We start from the raw sequence: 13,519 nt of genomic DNA, 5'->3' as shown, positions 1-13,519 counted from the left end.
TAGATATGTGACATAAATGTCAGTCCTCTGCTTTTCTAGTCATGGCTCAATCCACGTACATCTCTTTCAACTCAGAAGGAATACAGGTGTCAGCACTTTCTTGTGTTTTGTTTGATCACCTTTCGTTCACTTCAAGCTTGCCATGTATGTAAGGGTGGTGAGGCAGTGGCACAGATTGCCCAGAGAGGTGGTGGGTGCCCCATCCATGGATACACCCAAGGTCAGGCTGGATGGGGCTCTGAGCACCTGATGGAGCTGTGGGTGTCCCTGTTCACTGCAGTGGAGTAGGACCATATGGCCTTTAAAGGTCCCTTCCAACTCAAATAATTCCATGTCTTTTCTCAGTCCTTATGTCTCTGGCTGTGTAACCTTCTCAGTCTTCTAGGACTAGTTCATCAGGCTCAATTTGTTTGAAAACTAGGGTATAAGTAAGGACATTCTGAAATTGATCTTCTCTTACATGAGACAGAAACCACATCCCGTTGTTGCTGGAAGTATCTCTACTCTTAGCGGGAGGTGGAAGTTAAAAGGCATTAAATATTTTACCCATGTAGCACTGTTTGCCTAGAGCCTTCACTTCGTGGATGACCAGCAGTATGTTTGGTCTTCCTTTTATTGCAAATTACTTACAGATCAGATCTTTGCAAATACAAGTGCTTCTTGGAAGGTCTCAGTTCATGCCTCTGGCCATTCTCATTTTCTCTGTGAAGGTTTGGAATACTACTCCTAAAAGTAATCTGATCCCATCTGCACTTTTACACGAATCCTTTCATGCTTCATGAAGAGCTCTTGATTTACAACGTTTTTCAGGGGGGTAGCTAGATGTCTTCAGTGCTGTTAAGAAGCTTGCATTCTGCAGTCTAATCCCAGCAGGCTGAGGGTTTAAAATTCCTTTGACAACGAGGTACTGTAACCAGTTCCACTAGCTGCTCACCAAAAGCTGCACCCACCTCCTTTTCCTAGTACTCTTGACCAACCTCATCAAAGTATGCATCATTTTTCTTCTACCTAGAGACTTTTGTTAGAACTCTTTTCCTCTGTTCCTGAGCTTCAGAGGAGCTGTATGAAAGTAGTATATGCCAGGCAGCATCTGCTCTCCCCCTTCCTATTTGCCTTGCTCAACAAGCTGTTTTAATATTCCAGCTCTATGTATTAGTATACCAAATTTCTGTCATTCCTCCTACTTAATAAACCTTTCCTGGAGTCTATATTAAGATTTCAATTACCCTTGATAACTTTGAGCATTCATAAACCCGCATTTAATATTTCCTCCAGGGGAATAGTTCATGCTCCTGTTGTCCCATTGGCCATTGCTATAAACAAGCAATGGGGATGCCATTCTTCTGCTCAGTGTTTGAGATGCAGTGATGTTTTCTGTTTGGCTGAGCCAAAGTTTTGCAATTCCGTTAGCCAACAGCAGAACGCAACAACAGCTTTCCTGATCTCTGAGTTAGATAAATAATTACTGAGTGCTAGCTCATGATTATTATTCTTTGCCCTCAAAGTAAGTTCAAACTTAAAAGAAACAAACAACAACAACAAAAAACAACATAAAACCAAACAAACACAGTGACTTGTATTTCAGAAAAGCATCACAGCATTTTCAGTTGGATGTGCTTTTCAGCAAGTACTTATTTTGTCTGGGCATGTGCAGGATCATCTGTCTCTGAGGCCAGTGATGCCTGAGAAAAGCTTTTGTCTCCCTCTCTGCTGGCTTCCTGCAAGCACCCTCTCTGCAGTAATCATAGAAAGATATTTCCTTCTGAAAACCAGACTGATCTGTCAGCCAAAATCCCTCAGGTAGAGGATGACACCCAGAGGCCCTTGGCACCCTATTTTCTATGGGTCTATGATTCTATGACTTGGTGGATAAGGCACTGCAGATGTTGCACTGTGGTTTCCACCAACTTCCACCCATCTGCCTCCTCACCAGGGATTGCATCTGATTGCAAAGTAACCAAAAAACCCATTCTGACACCTCGCTGTCCCCTCCTTACACTTCTGTACTCCTTTGGTTCAGTGTATTCGGGGAATAATCACTTCAAAAGAGAATCTCACTTATTCTCCCTTACCTTACTTGTCTCAAACAGTAGTTGAGAGAGGTGAGAAGAAGGATGTGGTGTTTCTAATTGATGGCTCGGATGGTGTCAGAAGAGGCTTCCCTCACCTGAAGACCTTCGTGGAAAGAGTTGTCGAAAGCCTTGATATTGGCCGTGACAAGGTCCGTGTTGCCATTGTGCAGTACAGCAACGTCATACAACCTGAGTTCCTGCTGGATGCCTATGAAGACAAAGCCGATTTAGTCAGTGCCATCCAGGCACTGACAATTATGGGAGGATCTCCTCTGAACACCGGGGCAGCCCTCGACTATCTCATCAAGAATGTGTTCACCGTGTCAAGTGGCAGCAGGATAGCCGAGGGCGTCCCGCAGTTCCTGATCCTGCTCACTGCCGACCGATCCCAGGATGATGTGAGGAGGCCCTCGGTGGTCCTCAAGACGAGTGGCACAGTGCCCTTTGGCATTGGGATTGGAAATGCCGACCTCACAGAACTTCAGACGATCTCCTTCCTCCCAGATTTTGCTATCTCTGTACCCGACTTCAGCCAGCTGGATTCAGTGCAACAGGCCATCTCCAACAGAGTCATCCGACTGACCAAGAAAGAAATAGAGTCACTTGCCCCTGATCTGGTTTTCACATCACCCAGCCCAGGTGAGAAGAAGTTTGTGTCTGCACCAAGAGCCAGCGGCAAAATATGATGTTTAGTAACATCATGGTTGCAACACAAACAGAAAAGCAAAGACAGTCACGGCTCTACATCCACCTTGGTGTTATCACTGTTGGTGTATTTTCTGATGTGCTTAGGGTTAGCAGGAGCTGTGATGTTAAGCTGACCCACCCTTAATAGCAGTCCTACAAAGTGGTCCATGTTACATCAACATGGAAGACACACAAAGCGGATGCCAGGACTTTAATCTTATTTAAATTCAATGAACTGTTATTTCAGCCCGTACTATTCCTCTGAAAAAGGAAATGGCATTGTTTAGATGTTACAGGGATTCCTTCACACAGCTACATACCAACATCACCTTTCTGCTAAATGTAAGACCTTCTTCTGATGTGTCTAACATTTGCTACGCTCATTCACAGGGGGAAAGGAAAATGGAAAAGAATCAGAACTTCCATTTCTGGTCTCACTTTGAATGAAATCCAGCCAGCATTCACCCATCCTGAGGGGATGAAGGGTACACCAACCCAAATCAATCCCTTTGAAGTCCACCATTCTACTTTATCTATTCCTTCCCTTCAGAGTCAGACTGCTTTCCCCCAGCCCCACTTGTCAATGCAATATTAAGTGATAATTCAGGCTCTGACCTGAATTACTGAGAGAATCATGGGGTAAAATCTATTCTAGAGGAGAAAGACAAGGAAAGAGAAATGGCTTGTGTGGCAGCCTGCCTTGAGTAAGAAGCATCACCATGCTACATTTCCTTGTGTCTAGATCCCATGAGGAATTAATGTTCTGAGATTCCCTTGATCTCTCTTGCTTTCTTTTCTGCGGAAACTGCTGTTCTTGCACTGCCTTGGGATGTGTCTAGCAGACTGGGCCAGTCTCTGGGGCTCTCAGGAGAAATCACAAGGAAAGAAACAATGAGCATCTTCCCAAAGCATGGGCCAGTGATGTAGATGATGACATTAGCTGCTCTCCATAGGCAATGCTTGATACATCCTCTGACTCCTTCCTTCTTTTCCACAGTGGGTGTGAAGAGGGATGTTGTGTTCCTGGTCGATGGCTCCCGCTACGCCGCGCAGGAGTTTTACCTCATCCGTGATCTCATTGAGAGGATAGTGAACAGCCTGGATGTGGGCTTTGACACCACCCGGATTTCGGTGGTCCAGTTCAGCGAGCATCCCCATGTAGAGTTCCTACTCAATGCACACTCCACCAAGGATGAGGTGCAAGGTGCAGTGAGGCGGCTGCGGCCACGGGGTGGCCAGCAGGTGAACGTGGGGGAAGCCCTTGAATTTGTGGCAAAAACCATCTTCACCCGTCCCTCTGGGAGCCGCATAGAAGAGGGTGTCCCTCAGTTTTTGGTTATCCTCTCCTCCCGCAAGTCTGACGATGACTTAGAATTCCCATCGGTACAAGTCAAACAAGTAGGAGTGGCACCTCTGGTCGTAGCAAAGAACATGGATCCTGAGGAGATGGTGCAGATTTCCCTTAGCCCCGACTATGTGTTCCAAGTCTCCAGCTTCCAGGAACTGCCCAGCCTTGAACAGAAGCTGCTGGCTCCTATTGAAACTCTGAGTGCAGAACAAATCAGACAACTTTTGGGAGACGTGACAACAATTCCAGGTAAGACCCTGCCATTACCAGCTGCCTCTGTTGCTATTCAAGTAAATACTACACAAATTATTTTCAGTCCCTTCTTTTCTTAGTTGTAAGTGGGGGCAGAACACATGCTGCTTTTGGAGACCACTTCTAAATGTGCACAAATTCTTCCTTAGTGCCTAAATATATATCACTTATTTTCATTTTCAAGTCAAAGACTGCAAGGTGCTTGATTGCATGTTCCCATCTAGTGGCTCTCTAAGAGAAAGGCATAAATCTGTGGCAAAACAAAGCTAGAAATACTGCCAAATCCAGACAAGAGTGTTGGAGAATGAAACAGATAAGGGTCTGAGTAATACATGCTTAGAATATTAGGCAGGTCACTAATGCACTTGCAGACAAGGATGAGCTCCACAAAGCACCATGCCTAAATTTGGGTAAAATATACCATGCAGTTTTACATTGCCTGAGAAGAGCCAGCACAGGAATCCTACAGAAAAGACTAAGCAAAGACTTAGTTCACAAATAATTTCCCCTCTTTTTGCTTCCCGGCAGATGTTTCTGGTGAGGAAAAGGATATAGTCTTCCTTATTGATAGCTCCGACAGCGTTAGGTCTGATGGGCTTGCTCACATTCGGGATTTCATCAGCAGAATCGTTCAGCAGCTTGATGTTGGGCCAAACAAAGTGCGGATTGGAGTGGTGCAATTCAGCAATAACGTCTTCCCTGAGTTCTACTTGAAAACCCACAGATCCAAAAATGCCGTACTGCAAGCCATCCGCCGCTTACGGCTTAGAGGAGGGTACCCCGTGAACGCTGGCAAAGCCCTGGACTACGTGGTGAAGAACTACTTCATCAAGTCTGCAGGGAGCAGGATAGAAGATGGAGTGCCCCAGCATCTAGTTGTCATCCTTGGAGATCAGTCCCAGGATGATGTCAACAGGCCTGCTACCGTGATCTCTTCAACGAGCATTCAACCTTTGGGTGTAGGAGCCAGGAATGTAGACAGGAATCAGCTGCAGGTCATCACCAATGATCCTGGACGTGTGCTTGTAGTACAGGACTTCACAGGACTGCCCACGTTAGAAAGAAAGGTGCAGAACATTCTTGAAGAGCTTCCAGTACCTACAACAGACAGCCCTGTATATCCAGGACCTGGTAAGATTGCTACATATCCTGCAGGCTTTTCTGAATATAACACAGACAGAGTTTGTACAATGCATAGATGGCTCCATAACTCTTTTTGATCCCCAACAGTTTAGTTGCGTTGCTTTAAAGAACGCTTAGAAGAAGATTTTCTTTAGCACAGGAAAGCATAGAATTAAATTTGAAGAGATGAGGCTATCATAAAAACAAGTAATTTTGCATGAGGTGTAATAAATACGTCATGTAAAAGGTTTCTTCTTGCATGCTTGTAAAATCATGCTGAAGACCAACAGAACAAAGAAGTTTGAAAGGAGAGAGAAATGCAACGCTATTTGACATAGCAATAAGCACCATAAATATTATAAATGTCACAAGCAGTGATGAACCATTGTGATTTCTTTGTAATTTCTTTTCTTCAGGAGGCAAAAAGCAGGCTGACATTGTGTTTTTGCTGGATGGCTCCATCAACCTGGGAAGAGATAACTTCCAGGAAGTTCTGCAGTTCGTGTATTCTATAGTGGATGCCATCTATGAGGATGGTGACTCCATCCAGGTAGGACTGGCACAGTACAACTCCGATGTCACTGATGAGTTTTTCCTCAAGGATTACTCGAGCAAACCTCAGATTTTAGATGCCATCAACAAAGTGATCTACAAAGGTGGCCGAGTGGCAAACACTGGTGCAGCCATCAAGCACCTTCAGGCAAAACACTTTGTAAAGGAGGCCGGCAGCCGAATTGACCAGAGGGTGCCTCAGATCGCCTTCATCATCACAGGGGGGAAATCCTCAGATGATGGGCAGGGTGCCTCCATGGAAGTCGCACAGAAAGGCGTCAAGGTGTTTGCAGTTGGTGTAAGGAACATCGACTTGGAGGAGGTCAGCAAGTTGGCCAGCGAGAGCGCCACGAGCTTCAGAGTGTCGACAGCTCAGGAGTTGTCTGAACTGAATGAGCAGGTCTTGGTTACATTGGCAGCTGCTATGGAGGAGAAACTGTGCCCAGGAACAACAGATGTGATGAGAGGTAAGCACCATCCTTCCATAATGTGCTCAGGTTATTCCCAGTTGGAGTCCATTTTGGTGGGCTCCTCCATCCTGCCCGTAGCTGAGTCCAAGCATGAGCTTCAACCTCATTGCTCAACAGTGACGCTCTCCTCTCTTTCCATGTTTCCCTTTCAGACTGTGACTTAGACGTGATCCTTGGCTTCGATGTGTCAGATGTCGGAGCCGGCCAAAACATTTTCAATTCCCAGAGAGGGCTGGAGTCCAGGGTCGAGGCTGTGCTGAACAGAATAACACAGATGCAAAAGATCAGCTGTACTGGAAGCCGGGCGCCCAACGTCAGGGTTGCCATCATGGCCCAGTCCCGAGGGGGAACCGTGGAGGGATTCGACTTTTCTGAGTACCAGCCTGAGCTCTTCGAGAGGTTCCAAGGCATGCGCACCCGTGGGCCCTATTTCCTCACAGCTGAGACACTGAAATCCTACCAGAACAAGTTCAGATCAGCACCCTCTGGCAGCACCAAGGTGAGTCAAAACCGAGGCTGATGGTGTTGGACAGGAAAGCTGCCCTCAGATATATTTTGGTTGAGAAGGAAGGCTGCTCTTTGATTTTGGCCAACAAAGTGACTGTGTATTCATAAGAAAAAACTCTGACTTTCAGTCACCTACTTGTTCCCTGTGGCCACCCAGCACTGTCACTGCCCTGCCCGGGTCATTGCTGGGCAGCCAGGGCCCAGGGGCATTGCTCGGCCACACGCTTTTCACACCTGTCTGATATGGTGCACATAAATCTAATACAGAAATGCATGGATTCACGTCCAGCAAAGCTGGGAAGGGAGGAGCAATTTCCCCATCTCACCTTGGACAAAACATCCTTTGGACGAAGACCCTCCAGGTTGCTCATGATTGCATTCCAACTCTGAGGATTCTATGATTCCATAATTCAGCGATTCTGAGATTTCACACCAGAAAAATCGCTAAGTCCTAATATCAATTTGTTTCTCGTCCAGGTGGTAATCCATTTTACAGACGGTACAGATGACTACTTGGATCAGATGAAGACTGCCTCGGCTGATTTGCGTAGACAAGGTAATTTTTACTTATTGAGAAGGTGACTTTGGAGCCCGCGTTAAGACATCACGTGTTATAACACTGTTTTTCATGGATCAGCCACATTTTGATAGCACTGAATAAGGATTTCAGTACATCTGAGATTTGTACACACATTGCTGTTTTTTCATCACCTTCCTGTGATATTTAGATACCAGCTAGCACCTAAACACGGAGGGAACTTGCACTGAATATATTTGTTCTTGGTCAAACAATTTCCATTTGCAACGAGAGAGGCTGAGAGCAACCCAGCTTTGCAGAGCACCGTGTCCCATCACAGCTCCTTCTGCTTCCAGGTGTCCATGCTCTCCTCTTCGTTGGCTTGGATCGAGTGAAAAACTTTGAGGAAGTGATGCAGCTGGAGTTCGGGCGGGGTTTCACCTACAACAGGCCGCTGAGAGTTAATCTCCTGGACTTGGATTTCGAGTTGGCAGAGCAGCTCGTAAGTCACTTGGCACAGACAGTGCTGCCTCGTAGTGCTGCTGGGGAAAAGCCAAAGGCTGGACGTGCTGCAGGTCTGGAGTGCTGCTGAATCACACCCTCTTGGCTTCCCTAGCTCACGTCTGCTTTTTATACAGATGCCATAGCAAATTAATGAAAAGCAGATCCTGGTGCTGCCCTGTCCCGTACCATTCCTGGAGTAGGACTTCTCCAGTTCAGGCCGCAAAGCACAAAGCCCAGCGAGACTTGGTCAAATGGAATAGGTTAACAATCCACATACCACACTAAAGGCTTGAGGGTGATGCACTGTCATGCATTGTCAGTGCTAAATCTCCTACACAAACATAGCTTTCTAGGCTTCTTCCTGGAGCTGATACAGTGCCTATGTGTTAGATGTGTTTCTTACAAATGGTAGTTCTTTTTCTTCCAGACAGAAGCTCATAGATTTACCTCCACTCCATGTATATATCCTCTCTCGAGCCTGTTGGGAACTAATTAGCCATCATCCCTTACACGTGCAGGTCCTCCTAACTTCACATCTGCTCTAGATTTGTTAACCTCCTTTTCCAGCAGCTTTAATAAAATTAGACTTAATGCGCTGTTACAACCTTGATGGGCCCTTCTCTGCGGAGCCAAGTGCAGACACTTGGAAGTGAACTGTGGCTTCTGGGGTAAGAGCTACTCTTCAGCCCATTCCCGAGTAGTTCCCTTCACTAGGAAAATCCTTTCAAAATGTAAATGTGCAAAGCTGGCAGGAGGCATCTGCAGCCAGCAATGTCCTTGGCAAAAGAAAAGGATTTTTTTCTTTCTAGTGGATGATGCAAAACCAAGCTGTGATTTCTCTGAATTCATATCTTCTTATTTTTTCCTCTTGCTGCGTGCTTGCAAATTGTTCTCAGCCCGTGCGATGCTGTTGAGCTGCTCACTGCAACAGTTTTCTCCTGCCCTATTCCACAGCCTGGATTTGTTTCTTCGCAGATGAGATTCCTCTCTTCAGTGACAGGCACCATTTTGGGGACTGGTCTCCTACTAAATGTCCTCTGTGACTTCTGCCCAAGCAGAACGTTGATTTGATATCCCCTAAACAAGCCATCTAATCTTTCTGCCATTACACACCTCTTTCTCATGCTGCTGTGGCTGCTTCCCGGCGGAGGGAACCCAACGTTCAGTTGTGCCATCTGTGTTTCTTCGCAGGATAACATTGCAGAAAGGACATGCTGTGGGGTCCATTGCAAGTGCTCAGGGCAGAGAGGGGACAGAGGTCTTCCTGGCCCCATAGGACCAAAGGTAGGTTGCTTCATTTGAAGAGGACAGCATCCACCATGGAAGTGATGGGTGGGTGGGCACACAGGTTGTGCACATTGCACTGGATGGTGCTCACGGTGAGGTTGTGTTCCTCTCAACCCCCCCGTTGTAAAATTGCCTCTGGGCCATACACAGCAGTTGAAAACTGCTCTTCTTCCTTTTCCTTAAAGCCTGTGTGATTGTAAACCAACTGAGAGGGAAGGGAGGGCAGGAGGGAAGGAGAGAGCAAAGCGTCCCGTGATACAACCTGGGGACATCAAAGCGAGATGGTTGCCTTCCTTGCCATGTTTATGTAGGCAATCCAGCAGGTGCTGTGTGCAGAAATACTAGATGTCAATTTAGAGGTAGCTCGCAGCACTAGGAAGAAAATAAAAAGTGCTTTGTGTTTTCTTCTAGGGTGCTACAGGTGAGATTGGCTACGGAGGATATCCTGGTGATGAAGGAGGACCGGTGAGTGACTGCCCCACTCTGCTCCGAGTGCTCAGTACTGCTTAAATCAGAGACCTCACCACAGCAAAGCATTCAGAGCCCTTTTCCTAAATACTTTCTGCAGGGGATGTGGGGGTGGAATGACAAGAGAGCGGGCAGGACTTTGTGTCCTCCACAGGTCCTGGCTGCTCCTTGAGAGCTGTGGGGAATAGCTCCCATGCTGCAGGCTGACCCGGCTCTATGCTGTTCCTGTGAGGCAGCTGGGGAGGTTTGCAGCTGGTCCCGGCTACCTCCTGGCAGAGCAGGGTGTTGTGGTCACAGCAAGCACCAACACAGTAAAATCTTCAGCTGCATTAAAGCCACAGCCTGCTCCAAAGTACCCATATTGAATGCAGCTGGAAGAGCCGAGCTAGTCCAAGTGTCAGACCACGAAGGGGTGTTTCAATCCATCATGGTGACAGGCAGTGTGAGTCCCATGATTTCTTCTTAGCACGGCTTCTTCCAAACTCTTACTTCACGAATCCCATGTCAGCGCTGGAACAAACAGCTCCCCACGCATCACGCCCAGGGGGTGAAGCTGAGGCCAAGGGGCTGATGGTGCGCTCCTTTTCCAGTATCACAAGCAGGGGCCAAACGCTATGGTCAGATATAAGGTCAGGATTGGGTTAGTCATCTCTGTTGAGCTCTGAGGGGTTCTTGTCATTTTTTGGAAGGAGGAAGATCTCTCAAATCTGAGAGCTTGGCAAGGATGAGTCTCTCTCAGCAGCGAAGATGACCACTACACGATGAATGTTGAGGACAAGACATAGCCTTAGTGCATTGGCTGGGCTCTGACCTTCAAAACTTGATGCTCTGTGGTTTAGGACAAAGTACCTCCCACACTTGCCAATAAGTGCTGTTAGATAAAGATATGCATGCAGAAGCAAACCTTGACCATTGTGTTTTCTCCTCTCTGCACAGGGTGAACGTGGACCTCCAGGAGCGAACGGGACACAGGGTTTCCAGGGATGCCCTGGGCACAGAGGAACCAAGGTATGTCTGGAAGGAGCCTGCGTGGTACAGATACTGCATCCAGCTGGGGGAAGTCCACTGCTACTTTAGGTTGTCACGCAGCAGACACAAAGTCCACACCAGCATCCACCTGGCTGAGCACCAAAGCTCCCAGCGTGTATTGCGCGGCTCTGAGGAGCAAAAGGGAGACTGTGGATTCAGGCTCAACCCACAGGCAGGATTTGCTGTTGAAGAGGAGGGAGAAAAGTGAGCCACCACCACTGCTTTGGAAGGGATCCTTAAGCTAAGGGTCAGGACAGCAGCCATGCCACAAGCTAGAAAAGGTGGTGAAAGATTCAATATCTATGGGTAATTTCCAGTGATATGAAAGTGCTGTTTCCTACCATTGGCTCTGACAGCAGGATCCTCTGGCAGGGAGTGCAGGAATGCCTGAACCAAGCCCATTAGTTGCAGCTGAGCTACTGGGACTCCTTAACAAGCTGCCCAGCCTTGGACAAAACTGATGCTCTGTGTGGCCCCTGAGGTCTGGATCCATTTAAGAAGGGGTGTGGGGAGAAAGCAAAGTCAGTGGCAATCCAACTCATTATCTATGGAGAAAGAGCTAAGGCATAAACTATTTTATTGGGTCAGCTGGCTAAAACCCACCACGCACATATTTTATCTCAGTGTGAGTAGCCAGGAGACAGCTGAAGGTTTGCACAGGAGAAGTGAGGGATGGTTAGCCCCCTTGCAGCACACCTTGTCCATCCCAGCCCATCCTGGCTCTGGGTCCACCCCTCTTCCCCACTACAACCCACAGAGGTGGCCCAGAGAGCAGCACACTCACTCCTTTTTCTGATCCCTTTAGGGTTCTCGGGGATTCCCAGGAGAGAAGGTATGGAACTATTTCCTCCTCACACAGCGATGAGCATGAGGATGCACCAGCATCCACCTCCCTGGTTCTCTTTATCCTTGGTGAGCATTTGCCTCCCACATCTCTCCTGCAGGGCGAACTGGGAGAAATGGGCCTGGATGGCATTGATGGAGAAGAGGTCAGTCATTCCCAGCACACTTCTCTTTATAATGTGATGTTCAGGTGAAAAAGACATGGAAATAGCAAACACTCTCCTAAAATACTCCTGTTCTTTTGTAGGGAGACAAAGGCTTACCTGGTTCCTCTGGAGAGAAGGGGTTCTCTGGCAGGAGGGTAGGTGTTCATCACACACTGTTACAAAGGGTGGAAGGGAGCCTGGAGAGGGTGGAAGGTCCTCTTCTCCCTTTGGGTCCAGGGAGCTGGTGGAGGCAAGCGCTGCTCCTGCTAACTCTCCCTTCTTTCTCCCAGGGTAATAAAGGAGCCAAAGGTGAACGAGGAGAGCGAGGTGACCGTGGGCTCCGTGGAGACCCTGTAAGTGTTGCTGAGGCAGCTTCTTGACCTCCCCCTCCAAGCCCTGGTCGGAGGGTGGGGTGTCTTCTGCAAGCAGTGTATATTCACGGTTATTGAATGCTTCTGGACCAGAAGCAACAGCTCTCAGCCTTGTAGCCTGAAGCGCAGATGCTGTTGGCAGTGGGTTATAATGCATGAGCTTGTTCAGCCTACACACCCTGCCCACCTATGCAAGCTGTGCCACAAGAAGCCTCTTTGCCCTACAGCCCATAGTACCAGGACAGTTCTTACAGTGAGTGTTGAAAGGCAAACTTTCAGGCCAGGATGCCTGTGTGTAACAGCTTATCCTGGCTGGGGAGGAGAGCTGTGTGAAATGACAGATCTGAGAGCCCAAAGCCTTCCGATGGTACAATGGTTTTAGGGCAAGTCACCGCCAAAGGATATTTGCTATCATATGGGCAAGGGGTAGGTCCGGTAACAAAGGACCCAAAGATGGGGGACACAGGCCTCGGGGTACCAGGCTGTCACTCATTGCTTCAGTCTCTTAGAAATCCCATTCCTCCTGTCAATGTTATTATTTCTCAGCTGAAAAGCTGTGGTTGCCTTGAACCACCAGAATTGTGCGCATAATTCAGTAAAAAAGAGGGGGAAAAAAAGGAATTGTTAGTTCTGAGCTGCAACAGAGCAATTCGTGATGTCTAAGTTTCTTGTCTCGCTCACACAGCTGTTTCTCATTGCTCCATTGCTTTCAGGGAGATTCGGGAGCAGATAATACTCAGCGGGGAACCAGAGGCCAAAAGGGTGAAATCGGACAAATGGTAAAGCTTCCTTGTTGCCTTTTGTTGTTTTTGGTTATGCAATGAGATGGGACAGAGAAAGTAAGAGGAAAAAAAGATGCTGCCAAAAAGGTGCAAGCTCCTTGAATTCAACTCACCCTTGTGTGTTTCCCTCAGGGAGATCCTGGACCTGCGGGGCAGAGAGGCCCTGATGGAGGAGTCGGGAGGCAGGTAAGATGTTGAATCTGCAGGGCTGCTGTTGTTTCAAAGACCATCTCCATCCCCTCCTGTCTTCCCACACATTTAGTTCCATGAGCGTCAGTGGAATCACTGTTGTGGGGAGAAAAGAACCACACTCAAAAAGAAAACACATAGCTGGGATGTCTTTGTGGCTGCCCGCCCCTCAGCAGAGGGGAAACACACTGCTACGCATGAGACTGAGCAACTCACCTATGTATGGTGACAAGAGGCTGCATCGAAGGAGAAAACATGTCAAAGCTTGGTTTGCAATCGCTGGCACGAGGTGGAGCATGGATTCCTCTCTACCTCTGTCCCCAGTAAACTATTTGAAGTCAATTTTGCAATAAGAAGTGAAGACATGCCATCC

The 13,519-nt window shown here is 47.6% G+C and overlaps 1 protein-coding gene across 13 annotated transcripts in view; it reads left to right on the top strand.

Annotated features, from left to right (window-relative positions):
• COL6A3 (collagen type VI alpha 3 chain) overlaps positions 1 to 13,519 on the top strand; it is a 52,950-nt gene that overhangs the window by 23,172 nt on the left and 16,259 nt on the right. For 12 of the 13 annotated variants that reach the window (XM_072341415.1, XM_072341413.1, XM_072341411.1 and 9 more), the window contains 16 exons: positions 2,091 to 2,711; positions 3,757 to 4,356; positions 4,888 to 5,490; positions 5,898 to 6,500; positions 6,656 to 7,002; positions 7,488 to 7,566; positions 7,884 to 8,029; positions 9,223 to 9,315; positions 9,730 to 9,783; positions 10,723 to 10,794; positions 11,621 to 11,647; positions 11,760 to 11,804; positions 11,906 to 11,959; positions 12,095 to 12,157; positions 12,889 to 12,954; positions 13,090 to 13,143. In XM_072341415.1, the coding sequence (XP_072197516.1) occupies positions 2,091 to 2,711; positions 3,757 to 4,356; positions 4,888 to 5,490; positions 5,898 to 6,500; positions 6,656 to 7,002; positions 7,488 to 7,566; positions 7,884 to 8,029; positions 9,223 to 9,315; positions 9,730 to 9,783; positions 10,723 to 10,794; positions 11,621 to 11,647; positions 11,760 to 11,804; positions 11,906 to 11,959; positions 12,095 to 12,157; positions 12,889 to 12,954; positions 13,090 to 13,143 (3,527 nt within the window). The remainder of the gene's footprint in view (positions 1 to 2,090; positions 2,712 to 3,756; positions 4,357 to 4,887; positions 5,491 to 5,897; positions 6,501 to 6,655; positions 7,003 to 7,487; positions 7,567 to 7,883; positions 8,030 to 9,222; positions 9,316 to 9,729; positions 9,784 to 10,722; positions 10,795 to 11,620; positions 11,648 to 11,759; positions 11,805 to 11,905; positions 11,960 to 12,094; positions 12,158 to 12,888; positions 12,955 to 13,089; positions 13,144 to 13,519) is intronic. The other variant, XM_072341414.1, reaches the window with a different exon arrangement.

This window comes from Excalfactoria chinensis, chromosome 7 (genome assembly GCF_039878825.1).
Source record: "Excalfactoria chinensis isolate bCotChi1 chromosome 7, bCotChi1.hap2, whole genome shotgun sequence".
Classification (NCBI taxonomy): domain Eukaryota; kingdom Metazoa; phylum Chordata; class Aves; order Galliformes; family Phasianidae; genus Excalfactoria; species Excalfactoria chinensis.
This window is presented reverse-complemented; position numbering and strand designations above follow the sequence as displayed.